Raw genomic sequence first — 20320 nt, forward strand, 5'->3', positions numbered from 1 at the left:
TCGACTTTGAATAGAATAAATGATAACACAAACCCATATTTGCTTTAGCATATACATATCGAGTTTCCTGTAGTATCAGACTAGGGTCTTCACACGGTCCGTGTACTTCGGATGCCGAGAATATATTCCGTGGGAACGATTACGAGACCGAAAGCTGGGATCATCACATGATCATACCCTTGTCATTTTGATTCAAAAACTACCTGACTACTATGTCTAGACTGCACAATCGATACCCGCGGCGGGTAATGTTCCTTGGGGAGAACTCGCAGAGCGGATTATTGTAGATTAACCGTAAGAGAGAATATTTCTTGGCTAGCTCCATAATTCTGACTCTAAGTTCCCGTCTTGACATTAGCTCTAGCTAGAGGAAGCACTAATCAAAGTCTTGAGGCCATCTTCTACCGTAAGAGGGATTATTTCTGGGAACAATTCGTTAAGATACACGGAATCCGGAGCTTTAGGGTCGAAACTAAATGTTCCTGATTCAAACCAGTCTCCATGCTCTTTCAGCGAGGCCGAGTATGCAGCCCTATGAGCCGGTGCTTCGATGACCTGCCCACTAAGAATTTTAGAGGGTTCATCAGTGATTGTCCATTTATCACCTGTACATGCAGACTCAAGTTAGCAATGCTTCAGTTCAACATTAGATGTTGGGAAGGTTCGAAGGCATGTAAAATCGTAATCATACCAGTAATTTTCCCTGCTATATCTATCACATCATGCCAGGACTGTCGATCCCCAACAATAAAACTTCTATTCTCCCACTTCGGTAAGGAAAGACTAGCAACGACAAAGCGGCCCACGTCTCTTGTATGGGTCATAACCAAAGGTACTGTCCCTGATCCAATACCTACCGAGGTTCTGCTGGGAATGTCGAAGAATCTTATTCCAGCTGCAAGATGACTTGGCACCGCGGGCATGCACAAATAATCTAAGAAGAGACCATTGACGAATGAAGTATATTCGAGGTGAGTTTTGGCAAGCTCTTTCACGGCAACTGCTTTGAGGCCAGTGCTTGGGCGAGCGAGCGCATGTCTAATGAAATGGTTAGATGCGTCGATTTGTCAAGTCCGTAAGGACGAAGATCCAGACATGGAACTGAATGGGATACATCGGATCTCACTCACTTTTCTTCATAAGCACTTCCATACTCACTAGGCACGAATCGCTTCACAGACTGGGAACCAGCAGCACCTCGTACAAGGTTCAACTGTGAGTCGCTGTGCTCTTTTGAAACAATACACAAAGCCGAAATAACCGTATGAATATTATGTTCATCGAATATCTTTGAGATTTGTGAGACATCGGAATAATCAATCGAAACAACCTTTACGTTGTTTTTTGCTGCATATTCGGGTGATTCCTATGCTCAAACGTTATTTTTTGTTCATTCAATCAATATTCCGGAGAGAATTTGGGATAAATTACTGTTCTACTCAAAACAATGAATTCGTGTTCTGTTTGTGCTTTGAGAGCGTCAACGATAGCGTAACCAACTCCACCAGTTCCGCCTGCGACTGCCGCTCTGACCATGATGTGAGATTTGAGCTTTTATATGGATGTGATAGATATTTTAGCGACAATGTAGTAATTAAGCAGGTATCATACTTTGTAAGTTGGGCAATATTCACAGAATGAACAGTTTTAATGGTGACAATTCAAAAGATTGTCTCAGTCTATCGTAACATAAATATTACAATTTATCTCTCTAGGTAGTCACATCCATACCCTTTTTCTTTTCCACTTGTGTCACCTCTTTCATCCCTCGTTACTCTCCGGAAACGTTTGTGCATTATGTCTTCTGTCTTTCGGTAGCCGAGCCGACCCTCCGAAAGTCCGCAGATATCTATGGATATGCTTCTTGATATTTTACATCGGTTCTGATGTCATTAACAATAAAATCATCGTGTAGTTATTCAATTATAGACAGAACATAAAGATTCATTTAGATCGAGACTTATATCAATATTGATATAGCATAACGTGATTAGTTGGTAGATCTGCTATATCAATAGATTGACTACAATTGTCCAGGAAAAGAAGGTGGTAAAGTTGATTACAATTCGCAGTGTGGCCCCCATGAAGATCGCTGAAGACGGGCCCATTCAGTCCATGAGATATTTTCCGAATTGCGATCGCGGTCGTCGATGACAGAAGCGTAGATGGCTCTACGAATTTCAACAGGCATCGATGTTAGTGCTCTCACGCTGTAGATCACAGTCGTCGATCATAATTCCTGGATGATCTGTAGCGATGCAAGTTTTGACGAAAGAATCCGAAGATTTAAGAATAGACGATTTAAACAATATCTCATGAACTTTAGGATTACCTATCTAATTATCAACACCAAAAACTAGCCCCTTCAATGAACAAACGGGGTACTACTGACGGCGGCGTTAACATTTGTGCAGAAATGTGGTAACCTCTTCACAGACCATTCTCAACGAGAAGAACAGCAGATTTACATATTTTTGTTATCAAGCATTCAAATCGTTGTTTTTTTGCCTCTTCCGAGGTATGAGGAGAGGTGTTTTGAGAAGTATGAAAGGGCTTTTAGGCGGAGGTAAAGTGTGTGTCTCACTTTTCACTGGAAAATTATTGGCCTTCTTTCGATGACTTTTTACTTGATCAGCAATTCCAAAAATTCCGCCTTTATTTCCTTTGCAGGAGGCCTGTGTTGTGTGTATCAGCAAAACGCACCCGTATGTTATGTCAAGCTCTCGTATACTAGAGTAACACTTGTGTAAACTTACAACTTTAATGCGATGGCGGAGTGAAACTACTGAAGTGCGGGGTTCGCGGGGTTCCTGCTTTCTGAGCTGCTTAGTAATCCCTGCAACGGAGCGAAACAGTGCCCGTGCATATCTTGGTAAACTGCCATTAGGCATCAAGATGACGATTCTTTGCAAAGAAAGTATGTCTGTTTCATAGTATGAAGGTTAAGACGAAGATGATTCAAAAATCTAATTTGAATAAAACATCCACTTTCGATCCATCAAATCTTAATTCCGCCTTGTCACTACCATCATGCCTATACCTGCCACCTTCCATAATGGCAAGAAGACGTTCACGGTTCTAGGTAAGACTGAATCGCATCTTACGAACCACAAAACTCACTTGCTTATTCGTCCATTGTAGAAAATAATCCCGAAGTCATGAATGCGCTAGCTAAGAAGCTTGGTCTTTCCCCCGATCTCGCATTCTACGATGTCTACTCTCTCAGCGACCCAAGTCTTTTGTCCATAATCCCCCGTCCAGTCCATGCCCTCCTAGTCATCCTCCCGCTCACTCATTCCTGGAAAACATCTCGTCTAGCTGAAGACACCCCACTATCTGTCTACGAGGGGTCTGGCCGCGACGAGGCCGTAATCTGGTTCAAGCAAACGATTGGACACGCATGCGGTTCTATCGGGCTTCTTCACTGTCTTGTTAACGGGCCTACGAAAGAATTCATTCTACCAGATACAACTTTGTTTCGACTAAGGGAGCAGGCTCTTCCACTAAAGCTGGAAGAACGGGCGAGGATACTGTACGATGATAAGGAGTTCGAGGATGCGCATCAGAGTGTTGCAGAAATGGGCGACACAGCGGCACCCAGTGCTTCAGAGGGGGACAGATTAGGACAGCATTTTGTGGCATTTGTGAAAGGGGACGATGGTCATTTGTGGGAGTTGGAAGGCAGCAGAAAAGGGCCGCTCGATCGAGGCTTGTTGGCCGACGACGAGGATGTGTTGAGCGAGATTGCGATAGCAAAGGGTATAGGCAGAGTGATGAGGATGGAAGAAGAAGCCGGTGGCGGAGATTTGAGGTTTAGTTGTATCGCGCTTGCAAAAGCAGACTGACGGAGTATGGGGAAATTGGGATATGTTTGCGGGAAGGAAGCCTATCATGGCGCCAGCGATTATATTCCCAGGACGGACAAGGCAAGGGCGAAACCCCCGGCTGGATCCTGTTCCTTCACTTTCCCATCTTGAATCTCGACTTCATGAGAACCATCTGGAGCTTGACCCCAGTCACCAAAACTTCCCTCGAAACTTTGCGGGAAGAAATCATCTCACTTGAGGGTTTGAGGGTGTGAAATTCTATAATAGGTAACGTAACGTATGGGGAACTCGGACATATGGGGAACTCGGACATATGGGGAACTCGGACATATGGGGAACTCGGACACTTTTTCAATTATTCTACACGCGATCTTGTTCTACGAGCCACACAATCCTCCAATTCCAATTCCGAATCACTTGAACTATTCTCTAGCTCTTCTTCTTCAATCTCTTCTTCTGATTCTTCAATTGGGCGTTTGCGTGGCCGTCCTCGTGGCTTTTTCTCCTTCGGTTTTTCCTCCGCCTCACGTACCATTTTCAATACTTCCTTAGTACTAAAGACAAATTGACCTTGTAATTTGACTCTTTTGCCTTTAGTTCTTTTCTTTCGAGTCTCAATTACCTCCTGAGCATCAGAGAGCTGTTTCCGAAGTAGGGCTATCTCAGCATTTTGAGATTCTACAAGCCTAGTCATTCTCTTGGCATATCGACGAGTTGGCGATGCAGGAGAACCACTGCTTGCTAGAGCTGTATTAAAGATCTGATTTGCTTGCCTTAGTTCTGTTCCATCTGGAGGAGAACTCCTGAGTATAGACAAGTCTAGGTCTTGATTGGGGGTTCTCATTTGTGGAGTAGAAGGTTGCTGGGAGGAGTTAAATGGTAATGAATCGAGTACTTTTCGTGGGGCAAAAGGTACTAAACCAGCTCCTCTCCAGCCAGCTTTAATATTAGAAGAATTCAATGCTTTTTTTCTAATATTTTGAAAGAGTTCTACCCATTCAGCTCTTTGGATTCGCTTTACACCAGCTCGAGAATATCGATCGACCTCTAAAGCATGATATCGTTTCATTGGCCCATACACCGCAATATCAAGTGGCTGAAGCAAGTGAGAGCAATGAGGAGGTAATATAAGTAAATCAATATCATTATCTATACAGAAAGCAATAAAGCTACCTGTAATATGGCTTGAATGGCCATCCATGATCAAAAGTCGAGGTCGGTCACCTGACACTTTCTTGGATTCTGGTTCGAAAACCCTTTTTAACCATTCTAATCCATGGCTATTTGAGGTCCATCCATTTGTACTAGTAGAGAACTGCCAGCTTTGAGGTGTGTCCTTTGGAATCCATGCAGAATTCGTATTCTGAGCCTTGAAAATGACCATAGGTGATAGAGCATTTCCAGCTGCATTGACACATTCAAATGCAGTTATCCATTCTTGCTTGCCAGCTGTAACTTTCCAATTCGATTTCTGAGTAGAATCGACTATAATGCGCGTACTTTGAGTACTTCCAACTCCAAATCCGGTTTCATCCATATTATACATATCATCTAATTCATACTTTCGCTCAATGAGACGCGTGCGAAACGCGTCAAACCAAGCCTGAATATTCTCCGGAGTTGCTTCTTTAGCCCGATTAGACTCTAATTGACGTGAATAGCATGTTTTAAGTTCTGGATGTCGTTTTTGGAATCTATAGATCCATTCGTGGCCTATAGGTGGAATTTCTGTCGAGGTAGGATTTCGAGATGACGCGACCCGAACGCGTCGAAGACGAATTTCGTCGGCCATTTCCTTCACCAACATAGGTGTAGCAGGGAATCCAGTGATGGTAAGTCGTGAAATCCATCGTACAAGAGTATTTTCTTCTGCGTTTGAAAGAATTTGAGCCATTTCGTGGGTTTGGGAACGTGTTTTCTTCCCAGCCAGCCTATCAGCTAGGGTAGACTTAGGGACTTCAAAATGCTCTGCAGCCTTTCTAATTGATTTAAATTCTTTCAATTGAAGTGAAATTATAGCCTTTTGAAGCTTCTCTTCAATTTGAGCAGATGTAGAAGGTGATTGGGTATGCATAATAAAAGTTATTGCGGTTTCAAGTTGGTGATGGGCTAAAAGTGTCCGAGTTCCCCATATGTCCGAGTTCCCCATACGTTACGTTATAGTAAATCAATTACTAATATCTTATTAACAAGCTCTATTATAATTATATAATATATAAATAATATAATTTCATTATATTATTATATTATATAATTATGTTTCTTATCAGAATGATTTATAATTCTTGGAGGTTAGTTCTAGAATATAGTAATAATATTGATATTCATGCCGCTAGATCTGCAAGCGCTTTAGAAGCCACAATGATTCTTGTCACCTCCATATGCCAAACCAATCATATGCAGGTGACATCTAAAGGTTGATACCAAACCCATCTCAAACGGCTAGATGCATCGAGACTGTAACGTGTCTTTTTGGATGAACACCACTATGTCACCAAATACAGCGCGCCGACGTTTCAAAGCTTCCAGCGACAAGTAAGGATGCTGTGCCTTTTCTACATCACTGGTTAACTGTACCAAAGTAAAGCGAGTCTTTGCTCCGGGAAATTGATACAACGTCTTTAACTTCTCCTGACTTCGAGCCGTAGCAATAACTTTGGCACCCATGGCTAGAGCTGTAAGAACCGCACCGCCAGAGAACTTGCCTGTAGCAGGCGGAACAATAACCATACTGCCTCGCTTAACATCTGAAGCCTCAAGGCCTCCATGCCCAACAAGGTACAAGTGCGAAATCGTTAAGTCCTTGAGGTGATACCCTAAGCCCCCCTCGTCTCTACTGTTAAAAAGTGACTCCGACAATATGAAACAGTTCTCTGATGGTACAAATGCTCTTTCAGCATAAAACCCATTGCGCCAAACGTCATGGCTCAGCCTTTTGGGGCTGGCTGTCCTTGGAGGTTAGTTCTAGAATATAATGACAATATAAAATAAGTATTACTTGTATAGTATTGATATCTATCTATTGTTTTTTAATCGATGAATTCTTATCTATAGCACTTCCCAATGATTGATCCAAATACTTCATACAAAAGCTATTCCCAAGTGCCTTGAATAGTAGATACCGAAATTTGGCTATATAGATATCCATAGAATAATCGTGGCAAACAGATGGAGCCGTAATCTTGATTGCCAGACCTAGCCTATGCATTTAACGCAGGTGTATCTGCAAAGCATTGATCTTTCATACCATCAGGATATCGCTCACCGTGGACCTCGGCAGCATCGACCAGTTCTCTGATCTCAGCCTCCTCTTCCTTACTTAGCTCCAACTTCAGAGCACCCAAATTCTCTTCCAAGTACCTGATCTTCTTGGTGCCCGGAATAGGAAAGATATCATCCCCCTGAGCTAGTAGCCACGCCAGAGTTAGCCAGTGTAGGCAATAGTATTTCCCGTAATCCGTATACGGGCTAGATAATGGTATATATCGATTTTTCTTCGAAATATGTATGTATATAGTATAGAATTCGATATTATTGAAGATATTCAATATTATCTTAATATTGAATACTACTGATAAAATATGGGAATACGGATCTCTAATTGATATGGAATAAGCTGAAATATGTGAATTTGAGATTATTCCTAGATTTCAATGATATCAAACTATATATTTAATTGAATTATTATTAATTAACAATAAACCATTAATATTATTGAATATTTTGATTTTTTGATATCTTTAAATATGAATATTGATATTAGAATATTATTTTCACAAATTCAATTATTTTGAGAAATCTAGAAATAATTAATAAAATGGTGATTTTGTTAAATCTCTTATTATTTAATAAAATAAAATCCCTAGGTAGTTATTCTTTTTATTATTCTATTATATCTTATTTTCAATTCTTTAAAATATTTTCTACTCATGTATCTGATATTTTAAGTTTTATTGATTCTATTCTCTACGAAGATAATTCTTAATCTAATCAATTTCTATTTTCTTGCAATTTTTCTATTCTAATCGAATCTACCAAATCTTTACAAAATAACCCTTTTAATCTCAATTCTTTAATTTTATTATTATTTATATTAATATCTATATCAATATCTATATTATTACTCAATATTGAGGGTTCTAATATATTTATAAATTCTATAGTATTAATAATTTGTTATTGATAAATATAGATTTGAAAATATATGTTAAATGAGAATCCCTAAACAGTATATCTTATTACAAAGAGTAAAATAGAATGAAAATATAATTATTATAAAATTAGGTATTTTGAAATTGGTAATATTCGAATTATATTAGTATATCTTTGAAGTATACATCAAATAATTAATACTTTAGCTCGAGAAGAGCATTCTCAATATGTATAGATTATTATTGAGTAAGTTCTTATTAATGTACACAAAACTATTTCTTTTAAATATAGAAGAATAATCAATAAGGAAAAGGATTTCAGTTATTTGCCTAAATCTTATATTATTGATTCTCAAACTTTTGAGATCCTTATAGTTCGATTTTTTATTCGATATTCTTTACTACTAAATCTTTTTGAATATAATAAATTTCAAACTCTTCTTATTTATCTCAATAAATAATCGAATATTTGGGTCTCTAGTTTTTATCATACTATTTCAAGGTGAATTGCTCGCAATTTCGATGAAAACAAGCTCAAAATGAAACAAGAAATGTATTCCTCCTATAGCAAAATTTATATTATTTGCAATGCCTAAACTTCCCCTAATAGATATAATGTTTTTGGTATTAAGACTTAATTTATTAATGAGATAGACAAATTATAAACTATTATTCTTATGTTAAAAAAGATTGAAGATTATTATATTGATGAAAACCTTGTAAAACTCTTATATGATAAGATTAATGAATAAGAAATTACAAGCAAATTAGAATATTTAATAATGAATAATGTATCAAATAATAATACTTTATATATTCATTTCTTAAATTGTAGATTTTCCCCTTTTTATTCTTTTTTTGATTTTATTAATATTTTTGAATATTTCTTAGATCTTATTGACAAAAACAATATTGAATGGAATGCTATACAAAATCGAATTTGATGTAATATATATAATATCAATCTTTTTACAAAAGCGTTTTTATTTAAAGGTTCTATACTTAAAGATTAAGTTTTTGATTTAGATTACAATTTCAAAGCTCTTATATATAATACTGATTTGATCTCAAAACTTGATTACAAATATTGGAAAAAGAAAGATATAATAGGCAAATATTACAATTTTATTTTTAAAATTAGTAATTCCTCTTATTTATTGTAACAATAGAATAGATTAGTAGAAAAACGACTTGCAAAAGATAACTTAATTTGATGAAATTCTATTGATAATCTTTTTTTAATATTTCTTATACCTTAGGTATATCACACATATAAAAAGTGGTGAATTCGGTATTCAAATAAGCTTTCTATAGAGCTTGAACTGATAAATAATGATTTTGATTAATTATAAAATATTTATTATTTTTTAAATACTTTAAAAAATGTAATAAAATTTATAAAAAATAATAATACTATTTTTGAGAAAGTTCTTTTTATAATAAAGTTTTTACTATAACATTTTGAAATGGAAAGGTATGATTTATATTCTTTATTTGTATATTCTTTATTTATGTATTCTTTATTCTATACCTCTTTATTTGTTTATTCTATTTATATCTAATCTCATTTAAATTATCTATACGAGTAATCCATTTTTAGGTTTCTGTATTAATAATAGATAGGCAAAACTCGAAAAATACTATTTTTTTATTAATAGATCACTATATTATATTACTACTGTTGTATTAAATCCTATACAAAAATGGTTATATTTTAAAAAATCTTGAAAGGAATCTTATTTATTATAAATCGAAAAATAAAAAAATAATATTGAGAGATTTTGGAAAGATTAATATAAGTTAGATTTTGAAGATTTATTTCAATTAATACTTGAAGAAATCTTCTTTAATATATTAATTATATATTTATAAGTTAAAGAGGTATTTCGTTATGTAATGGATGAATATGCAAAATATCTTACTATTTCTTTTTTTGAATGTGTTCAAGATTCTTGCAAATGGTGGTTTGATTTTATATAGTAATAAATATACCCTAATTTAAGCAAAATGGTATTTGATTTGTTTAATATTTTTAGTATATTTGTTTTTGTTGAATGCTTATTTTCTTTAGTAAAGATTATTATTATTGTAAAACAAAATAAACTTCAAATTGTAATTATTAAAAGAATAGAATATTTAAAATTATAATTAGATTTGAATTTGTAAATAAAAGATAATATAGAATTCGAGAATTTAAATAAATAAAAGATAGAACTTATTTTTTTGAATAGCATTTTTTTATTATTTAAACTTTATTAAGATTAGTTTTGATTTTTAATATTATCTTAGAATTATTTTTAGGTTTTTATATTTCAGTTTTCCCATATATCTTCATAGATGTTAGTTTTGAATAATACCTACAGCAATAAATTTTCAACTATCTAATACGCACTAATTATCGTATTAAAAGCTTTATACACACCACCGTTTTATTATAGTATACTATTGCCTACACTAGAGTTAGCTGACCAGGAGTTGTATTCTTTGTCTTAGCAAGAGCTTCCATGCCCTTGACAAGCTTAAGGTTCTGTTTGAAGTTTTCAGGGGAGAAGTGAGGAGCGTAGGAACGGAAGTCGCCCTCTTCGAAATCGGCTGGTGACTTGTAGGCATCGCTGAGCATTCCACTAACAAATCATTAGAGTGATGAGGTTCAAGCAAAGAGATCGACTAACCGGCCAAGAGGAGAATACGTAACGATTGCGACTCCGAGTTCACGACAAGTCCTCAACAGATCAATTTCGGGGCGCTCAATGTCGGTGCTGAAAGGTGAGTATTCGATCTGCACGGCATCGATGTGGGCGACCTTGTTGGCTCGACGAAGTGTCTCCGAAGAAATCTCGCTAAGTCCGAGATAATTAATCTTTCCCTCCCTGTACAATGTTAGTGCCAATATTAGCAAATTATTGAAATAGGACTGACTTCTTGAGCTCGGCCATGGCCTGAACGGTCAGCTCAATTGGTGTCTTCCCGTCAACCCTGTGGCAGTAATACAAATCAATCGTATCCACGCCAAGTCGTTTCAGACTCTTGTTACAGGCTTCTTTCACATAGTTGGGACTCGAATCGATCATTGGTCCTGGCTTATCCCCTAGGTGCATAAAAGCAAACTTTGTGGCCAAAAAGACATCCTTGCGCTTGTCTGGATTCTTTGCAAACCATCTTCCTACGAGCTCTTCGCTATCTCCATAGACATCCGAGGAATCCCAGAAATTTTCGCCCAGTTCGAAGGCACGATCAAGAACTTTGAAGCGTGCCTCGTCTGGTTCAGCTTTTCCATAAGCTAACGATAAACCCATCAGTCCGAATCCAAGAGCCGGAACTTGGGGTCCATTCTTTCCGAGTTTGCGGGTGGGCAATGTAGGTGGCATCTTGACTTCGGGTTTGTGCGCAAGCAGGAATGTAATATGTTTGGCTTTTGCATCGGGGCCTTTCTGATACTTGTAGAAGTCTACGTAGAATCATACTCCTTACCCAGGCCGACTTGTAGAAGTCCCTAGGAGATAACTTCGGAAACCCGGATTTTAGGTACTTGGCGTCTGTCTAAGTAACACTTGGTCAATACGTCACTTAGAGAGTAGATCTTTTCTTTTTGGATATATTAAAGTTGAATGAAATTCATAGTAATAAATAATTAAGTAATCAATCAAGTAAACTTAGATTCTATAAAGTGTGATGAATCGTTTAAAAATTAGAATTGATTCCACCCGAGTTAATTACAATTCTCTTCTAAGTTGACCCGCCGGCTCATTTCCACGTGACTGCCGAAGGCAGGACGTAACAATTATCTCATTATATTTTAAAATAAGATTCTGCTTCTCTCAAAGTTGTATCTACACTATCCTCAAACTCCTGAATTTCAGGCACGACATCTGCTGGCAATTTTCCCATAAGAGCGTCGCAAAACTTCCCCATGGAAACGCGCAGCTGTGAAAATTCCGCAGAAACCGCTTGGCTCTTGTCCACATACTGTGCTTCGTATAGAGCGATGGTATACACGAGCGCTGCCCCCTCGACGCTGATTACAAATGATTCCATAGAGTCTGTGAGGGTAGCGCCATCGGATTCACTCAAGGTTGTTGAGTCTTGTGCTACACCATCATAGGCTTTGTCGATGCTTTCACGGAGGTTCTTTGAATAGTTCACCACGAATAGGGTGTTATTTTGAATACGTGCAGGCTATTAAAATGATGATATTAGTTGGAATAGCAAAGAATAAATTTTTCAAAAATGGCTTAAGGTGACTTACATCGTTGATGATTGTAGCAAGTTGCGACGCTGCTGTTTGCATGTTGGTGATGGAGGAGTTGATACTAGCGAGATCTGCAACAACGCGAGAAATCATAGCAATGAGAGGGAGGTATTTGAAACGCATTCTGGCGGGTATTAAAAATTTGATAGAAAGCAGTGCTTTTCTAATCAAGCAAAAGTTGTTCTTTATCGAATACTAGAGGGAGATGTTCAGAGTTTTAATCTTGTTCATATATATACACATTCTAATCCTACATTTCGACCTTTAAAAAAGTAAGACAATGTCTTTCTATATACAACAGAAAGCTGCTCTTGATCGCCGCCTACGGGAAAGAAAAAAAGGAATAACTAAATCCTTGTGTATTTTGTGATTCTACTTAAGATACTACTTATTAGTATAGTCAATCACATGGTATTGTAATAAAGTAAGGTATAAGTTCCGTGCCCTACTTTTGGGCCACTTTTCCACACCAAAAATTACTAAAAATAAACTGTAAAATTTAATTGTATTCTTTTATATAATTGTATATCAAGGTTTAAGCTTTGAAATTTTACTAATTTATCTTAAGATTTTATTTAAGATTTTAAAATTTACTGAGATTAGAAATCAGTGATTTCTTTATAAATTAATATCCACTAGTTTTTTGTATATTTTTTTCGAGTCTTATTATTATGAATATCTTAAAACCATTATAAAACTCTATAGTTTATTTTTAATAGTTTTTGTTGAAAATTTATTAATGTTTTTAATAAAGTTTCAAATTTGTATGTGATTCCTATATGTTACGGGAGCTGCCTCTAGGGTCACGTGGAAGTGTCTAGAGATCTCTCGAGGTGGTTTAGACTAGACTTCAAGTAGGAATTCAATAAGGTTGTAACTGGTTGCAATTCTCGTAACTATAGTAATGAAACTAATGATTGTTCTTGAGCACGAAGCTCTACATTGTAATGAAACCCATTCTTTTATATAGACCTTCGTTCTTTGTTGTCCTATTGATCCCATCGTGTCCCACCAGGTGGGAGCAGTGGGATCCAGTGGGAATCTCTAATCCCGTGACTTTCTGATCAGGTGACTCGGTATGTTAGATGTCGTCGTAACACTATATAAATTCGAAACTCAATATTTCAATCTTTTAAATTTCAATCAAAAGAATTACAAAAAATCTAAAACTTTCAAAACTAATGAATATCTATATAAAGATTATCTGTATAAAATTTTATAAAAATTTATTCAGTTTTGAAAGAGGTATCAATACATCAAAATGACTAGTTTTGATATAAAAAGGTGGCCCAAAAGTAGGATACTAAACTTACACCGCTCAACTGTACATATACACTAATCTTTATTAGCCTAGATAATTAGTATACACATCGAATTTTTGAAAGAATTAAAAGTACAGATCAAAATAACGTGATTTATCAGTGTACGGGTCATATCAGTGTGCGGGTCATTTTCACCTCAATTCACTCTTTCAAACTTATATTATTCAACAACTATTGAATTAATTGATTAAAACTATAAAAATTATAATAATCTAGGATCTATTATATTATCTTGATAAGTTCTTACATTATATTCAGTCTTTCTGTATTTACTATAGTATTGATTAGAAGATACTTCTTCATTAGAATTCCTCCCTTTTTGACGCTCGTTATATTGAATCTGAATATCAACCTTTTATTGAAATAATATATCAAGAGCTTCTTGTCTACTAAGTACTCCTCCTTGATGTAATTGGGTTTTTTTCGTGCGTCGATGCTTGCTTAATGCCTCATTTGCTTTTCGAAGTGTACGAATCTCTACATTCAAAAGTGTATTCTTATAAGCTAATCTCTTTATACCTTTAACTAGAGTTAATATAATCTCAAATATAAGTATAGAGGAGTTTGATTGATATCAGGTTATTCGAGATTTCACTAAAATTGATTGAGAAAGAGCTTCAGTTGGGTTGTGAGGGGTTTGAAAGATTCATTGATCTAGATCGAAAAAGGGAGGAGTAGATATACGAATTCGAATATCTAACTTCGAAAGTACGGTTTCAGGGTTAAATGGTATTAAACCTGTTCTTCGAAATTCTGATATCATATTTTAAGAGATGATTGATTCTTTATATACAGCTTTAAAAGCTATAAAGAATTCAACCTTCGAAATATGATTGATATGTACTTTAATAAATCCATTAATTTGACCACCATATGAACGTTTCAGATTGCTAAAACAGCTCATATCAAGTGGTTGAGTTAAATGACTTGAATGTAATAATAGACTTAAGTATATAATATCGTTCTCTTTGTAATATACTTGAAAAGCTCTTGATTTATAACTTTTATATCTGTTTAGTACCAATATTCGATACCTGCCCTTTTTTTAGTTTTTAGTATATTTATCGAAGTATTTCAATTATTTTAAATTTATCTTATTATTTGTTCATTCATTAGATATAGGTTTAATAGTTTAATTTATAAAAAAATCGGTTTCAGTATACTAATTAGAAAGATGAACCTGTCCTTGAATCACTAGAAATGGGGGTATAGTTTTACCCTCCTTATTACCATATATGATTGCTATAGCCCATTCTCTATTGCCTGGTTGTATTGCCTTGCTTCTGCCATTCCGTTCAGCATTAGTTACTACCATTCCGGAGCATATTATACCCATCATAAAGCCCGTCTCATCAAAATTGTAAAAATCGCCATTTAAAATGCTGTATTTCGCTCGCATATTCACAACCAATTGAAACCACTTTTCAATAAGCTTAGAATCTTCACAGAAAGCTTTTTGAAAGTCATAAACACGATTAAAATGTATCTTTAATTCGATTCGATGTTTTACAAATCGATACACCCAAAGCTTCCCAATATACTTTACACCCCTCGATTCATATCTTCTACATTTCTTAATTTAAATGAAAATCCTCTCAAATCCATATCAATTATATATTCAGAAATAATATTCTCTTTTAGTTCTAAAAGATTATAAAATTTAGATCGATATTCGGAATAGAAAGTAATATTATTAATTCTATACTATAATGTTGTATTCGAGATATTATATATTTTTGCAACCTTTCGAATACTTGTTTTTTTGTCTTTTTGAATAACTTCAATAATGAGGAGTATACGGGCTTCTTGATTATTCGAATCCATTGTGGATTGTTGATAAAAATGCGTATTGAAAGAGAATAGAGTGAATTGAGGTGAAAATGACCCGCACACTGATATAACCCGCACACTGATAAATCACGTTATAGGAATAAACACTGACCAATTGTACATTGGAACTACTTCACAATCAAAAATATTACATGAAGTCGAAATTTGTACTTGCATCTCTTTTTTTTATTCAAAATTCAAGACATTTTCTCAACACCACGAAGCTCCGAAACTCCTCTCATCATTTTAGACTCTCTCTCCTCAATTCTATTTTTGCTTTTCTATATCCCATTTTCGTAGTATTCTTATCCTCGATGAAATACCAAGTATAATGAAAAGCTTTAGTTCACTAGAGATATTTCAACAAGTTGGAGTTCGAAGTTTATCAATTTTATGTTTCTGTTCTATAAGCTTGCTCGCTTCCTCACATATACGACCGAGATAGCAGGTCTTTTACCGAATCTTCATGTTATTGTATATTAAGCTACGAAGTACTTCTTTCTCATCTTGAGCAAAATTACAATCGCTAGTAAAGAGCGCACAATTTGCTGGTGCATTTTCCGACTGAATCAATCAGCATACACTAGTGGGGCATATCAGGAAGTGAACACCCCCTGAAAATGCACACTTACAACCCGAGAACTTTTAGCCTTACGATGATCGACACCTTAATGATCTTATTTTCGGTGGTGCTTACTCGTACTTGATGGGAAGAGAAAAGAACACCCATCAAAAGCAAACTCGGTATTTAGTAGCATGAGGAAGTCTGAAACTATGTAATGCATTATACCCATAACAAGCTAGTGCTAACACTCAGATTCGGTGAGTACCTGAAGCTACAAGTTCTTTCGAGTTGAAGATGTACTCTTATGGTTGGTGTTTTTGCAGATCTATGATAGGTCTGGATGCGACGAGCAAGCGGTGGATTTGGGTGGAGATGAGGAAGACTTCTTTCTTGGATATTTCTCCTTCGTAATTCAAATGTTTCTGAATGCCATGTACGATGGTGCGTTAAGTGGGCCATCAAACCAGTACATATCTACAGATTACAGTGGAAGATCAACATGAATTGCATACATTGAGACTAGAGGCTTTGGCAGCAGGTTTCCGTCTTTCGTCTTCAAGAAGGAATTCTTATTAGTACTACTGATATATTTAAGAGCTGTCCCTCACCACTTGCTTCGAGTACAAAGACAGACTTCTATCTCAAGAAAGATTAACCAACCAACAACTGTGCTTATTCAAAACCCCAAATTTTACCAAAATCTGCGCCTACTTCCACCCAGCTAAGCTGTATCGACCCCCGACTCTACAAACTATCTATACATAACCACGAAATTCACAGCCAAACGGAATCATCAACATGCGTTACCTAACTTCTGCCCTCGCAATTTTGTCATTTTTCCTTCTCGTGGGGTACAGTCAGGCGTTCGTTGGCCCCCACCTGTATGAGAATAAAAGAAGAACTTGGAGATAAGCTCCATACTGTAAACTCGGGATTCTCGAGCCACATTTGTGATAAAGGTTGCAAGCCAACCATTGCACATTATGATAAATGGGCGAAAAATAATGTGGTCATGCCGTTGATCGACAGGGTGATGAAGGAAATGGGGATACCACAGCATGCCCTTACTATAAAACGATTAGCCAATGCGGTTGCGAAGTCAGTCAAAAAGGAGTGCGCGCAGGCATTGGGCAAGAAACATCTCTGTGAGGATCCTAAGACACTCAACAATTTCGGACAATGTCTCAAGGCTCAGCTTCTGCCGGTCGTTATGAGTTATATTGGCGAACTAATGCCATTGGTAACAGAGCCGATGTGCAAGAAGGAGTTCTCTTACCTTCAGAAAAGTACCTTGTGGGAGCAATTGATACCTAGCTATTTCGATGCTTACGCTAAGGTCTGTACCAAGCTATGAACTGAAGAGAAGAGTAGAATGAGAATAGAGAAAGATGTATATTACGAAGCATAAGGCCTGAGGACCTTAGGTTCAGTTGCATTAGGCAATAGTAGAACCTCGGACAAGAATTGAATAGTATCAGATAGTATGCGATCTATTGCTAGGGAATAGTCCATTATAGCATGCTATTCAGTGCTATCCATAAGGGAACGAAGGTCTATATCCCTGTGGTGGCAGAATTTGTGGTTAACAAAGTGATCCTTTCGTAATTGCCATAAATTCTACAATACCTTTATTATATATTGAATAAATCGTTTTTAAAATATTAATATAATTAATTTAAAAATGTATACCTTACAAAGCTTATTCTAATTAATAGGATCTTAATAAAATTCTTCAATTTGAAAAGCTATTAAGTTTTAGCCTAAAGCAATTATTCTCAAATCAAAATATCTATTTATATTCAAATCAAATTATTCTTTTGTTTATTCAGTACATTCTATATTATGTAACATAGTAATAAAGCTTTTGATTAAAAAATAAATTGAAAGTGGATAGTAATCCTTTTCTTTAAACTTTCGGCTAATACCTTTCATCTATCTATTAGCTCTTATATTTATTCCTCCTTTTTTCTTCTTAATTTTAGTTTGTCTTTTTAATCTTTCTCTAATTCATATACTTACTCCCTTCTATTCATTTTTCTTACAATTCTAATATTCAAAAATCCTGAAAACTTTAAAGCCTTTCAAGGTTCTTATTTTCTTTTTTTTTATCAAAATTCAATAATAAATGGGTTTCAAAAAGAACCGATTTGATTTGTTAATAATGAAGAGCTTTATTCGTTATTGACGAATGAATATATCAATATTGTAATGTACGAAATAGAAATTTGTATAATGATTTATATTGAATTTCTCTTTGTCCGGAATATTAACTTTGCCACCACAGGGTATAAGTAGATAGCATTTCCTTAGTATAAGGAGCTTTGTGCTCAACTCAAATAGTAATTCATTATTTACTTATTATTGCTTTAATTCTTATACTGTTTAATTCTCTAACTATTATTCCAAGGATCTTCTTGGTAGTTATTATTGATAGTAACCCATTTTGACAAGGGAGTAAAATTCAGTCAAAAAATTATCATTTAATCATTACTCCTTTATACTTCAAGTTTGAACTTTTTAAAAATCGAATGTATTTCTTGATAATATTCGTATAATATCTATTCCTTAAATATTATTGTTGCGATACGAGTGAATATGCACACGTGAGTGCACTACCGCATTAACGCACTAGCGCGCGAACGTATTGCATATAAGCTCTCGTAGCTTTATATCTAGAAGAGAACACAATATATCAATCAAGGAAGTTATCTGTTACGGGAGCTGCCTCTAGGGTCACGTGGAAGTGTCTAGAGATCTCTCGAGGTGGTTTAGACTAGACTTCAAGTAGGAATTCAATAAGGTTGTAACTGGTTGCAATTCTCGTAACTATAGTAATGAAACTAATGATTGTTCTTGAGCACGAAGCTCTACATTATAATGAAACTCATTCCCTTATATAGATCTTCGTACCTCATGAATCGACAAGTCGATTACCGTAAAGCCGATTTCGACAAGTCGGTTTCCTGATCACGTGATGTCCATCCCGTGATCTATAATGATGCTACCGCTTATCTAACCTGTGCTCTCTAGCCGATTGTCCCTACAGCGCTGTTTCCGTAGGTCCCAACACCAAGGCCTTAGGTTTATCTTATAATCCATGTTGCGGTGCGGGTACCTCCGTAACATTATCAATTCTAAGTCTTTACTTGGAACCTATGTACAGCCTTGTATCACAATACTATAAGATTATAAAAAACAGACTAATAACGATTCGATAATTGCCTGGATATATTGGGATTTTTGATAATGATAAAACCGATCGGCTTGTTGATTTGAGTGCTCGGGGCGGTTGTATCGAAAACGATAATTCGTTATTTTCTATTATCAATAATATAAGCTTGATGGCTAGAATCTTAAAACAAATAATTGAATAAAGATAATAGAAATACAATGAGATTATTTTTATTAAACAATATTGATATTAGTATTTCAATTATCAAATCAAGAAACCAAAAGGATTTTCCTTTTTATACTTTATATTTTAACAATTAGTAGTAATAAGGATCGATTACGGAGATTTTGTATTTTATCATTGAATTTTCGTGCAAGTTTCGCGTCTATACCCTCTTTATTTCTATTGAGTACTTTACAATTTAGTACTATATAATATATGTTCTGTTACGGGAGCTGCCTCTAGGGTCACATGGAAGTGTCTAGAGATCTCTCGAGGTGGTTTAGACTAAACTTCAAGTAGGAATTCAATAAGGTTGTAACTGGTTGCAATTCTCGTAACTATAGTATGAAACTAATGATTGATCTTGAGCACGAAGCTCTACATTGTAATGAAACCCATTCCCTTATATAGACCTTCGTTCCTTGTTGTCCCATTGATCCCATCGTGTCCCACCAGGTGGGAGCAGTGGGATCCAGTGGGAATCTCTAATCCCGTGACTTTCTGATCAGGTGACTCGGTATGTTGGATGTCGTCGTAACACTATCCCCTTCCTAGCTTAGCGCTTGTCCCAAGCGTTCATAAAGTGAGTTTCCCCCACTTGATTAATTCCGTAGTGCCTTCCTTTCTGTTTGTTATGATGTCCGTTATTCGTTCTTCAAAATCTGTTGCTAGTCGTAAAAATATTTATTTTCGTTCTAAAGACAAAGGTGTCATTATGTCTTACAAGTGTAGTCGCTGTTTGGAGAAGAACCTTGAGTGTCGGGTGCTTCCAAATGCTGTGCGCTGTGGTGAATGTATAAAGAGTGTGGGCAGTGGTCGTTGTGATGTGTATGGCCACTCTGCGGGCGATTGGTCTCGTGTTAATTCTGAGGAAGAGCGTCTTGAGTTCGAGGAGGAGAAGGCTGCGAATGCTATGGCTGAAGCAGCTGCTCGGCTGGCTCCTGCGAAGGCAGAAGCGTGTTTTGCGGGAAAAGGCTGGCAA

At 35.9% G+C, this 20320-nt stretch overlaps 5 protein-coding genes across 5 annotated transcripts; 2 read left to right on the top strand and 3 right to left on the bottom strand.

The window, feature by feature from the left end:
* Positions 1–155: 155 nt before the first annotated feature.
* On the bottom strand, positions 156–1679 carry EAF01_004948 (uncharacterized protein). The gene is made up of 4 exons (XM_038913202.1): positions 1432–1679; positions 1131–1366; positions 692–1038; positions 156–605 (listed from the first exon to the last, which is right to left on the bottom strand). The coding sequence occupies exons 1-4, from the start codon at positions 1534–1536 to the stop codon at positions 361–363; spliced, it is 933 nt and encodes a 310-aa protein (XP_038771288.1). The 5' UTR covers positions 1537–1679; the 3' UTR covers positions 156–360.
* Positions 1680–3030: 1351 nt separating this feature from the next.
* Positions 3031–3845, top strand: EAF01_004949 (uncharacterized protein; the record flags this gene model as incomplete). Its single annotated transcript, XM_038913203.1, has 2 exons — positions 3031–3082; positions 3142–3845. The coding sequence occupies 2 exons, from the start codon at positions 3031–3033 to the stop codon at positions 3843–3845; spliced, it is 756 nt and encodes a 251-aa protein (XP_038771289.1).
* A 3182-nt stretch (positions 3846–7027) lies between these two features.
* Positions 7028–11465, bottom strand: EAF01_004950 (uncharacterized protein; the record flags this gene model as incomplete). Its single annotated transcript, XM_038913204.1, has 4 exons — positions 10898–11465; positions 10651–10848; positions 10432–10602; positions 7028–7295 (listed from the first exon to the last, which is right to left on the bottom strand). Exons 1-4 carry the CDS (start codon positions 11344–11346, stop codon positions 7028–7030), a joined length of 1086 nt encoding a protein of 361 aa, XP_038771290.1. The 5' UTR covers positions 11347–11465.
* A 302-nt stretch (positions 11466–11767) lies between these two features.
* On the bottom strand, positions 11768–12350 carry EAF01_004951 (uncharacterized protein; the record flags this gene model as incomplete). The annotated part of the gene is made up of 2 exons (XM_038913205.1): positions 11768–12154; positions 12225–12350. 2 exons carry the CDS (start codon positions 12348–12350, stop codon positions 11768–11770), a joined length of 513 nt encoding a protein of 170 aa, XP_038771291.1.
* Positions 12351–16986: 4636 nt separating this feature from the next.
* Positions 16987–17298, top strand: EAF01_004952 (uncharacterized protein; the record flags this gene model as incomplete). The annotated part of the gene is made up of 1 exon (XM_038913206.1): positions 16987–17298. The coding sequence occupies one exon, from the start codon at positions 16987–16989 to the stop codon at positions 17296–17298; it is 312 nt and encodes a 103-aa protein (XP_038771292.1).
* Between the last annotated feature and the right edge of the window lie 3022 nt (positions 17299–20320).

Source organism: Botrytis porri, assembly GCF_014898465.1.
Source record: "Botrytis porri strain MUCL 3234 chromosome Unknown BPOR_006, whole genome shotgun sequence".
Lineage (NCBI taxonomy): Eukaryota > Fungi > Ascomycota > Leotiomycetes > Helotiales > Sclerotiniaceae > Botrytis > Botrytis porri.

What these genes read in the sequence shown, in the direction of transcription:
- EAF01_004948 (XM_038913202.1), bottom strand. Translation starts at nt 1,536, where the DNA reads ATGGTCAGAGCGGCAGTCGCAGGCGGAACTGGTGGAGTTGGTTACGCT. An exon ending in GGAAGTGCTTATGAAGAAAA is followed by an intron (nt 1,039 to 1,130) that starts GTGAGTGAGATC and finishes CCATTTCATTAG; the next exon opens with ACATGCGCTCGCTCGCCCAA. An exon ending in TATAGCAGGGAAAATTACTG is followed by an intron (nt 606 to 691) that starts GTATGATTACGA and finishes CTGCATGTACAG; the next exon opens with GTGATAAATGGACAATCACT.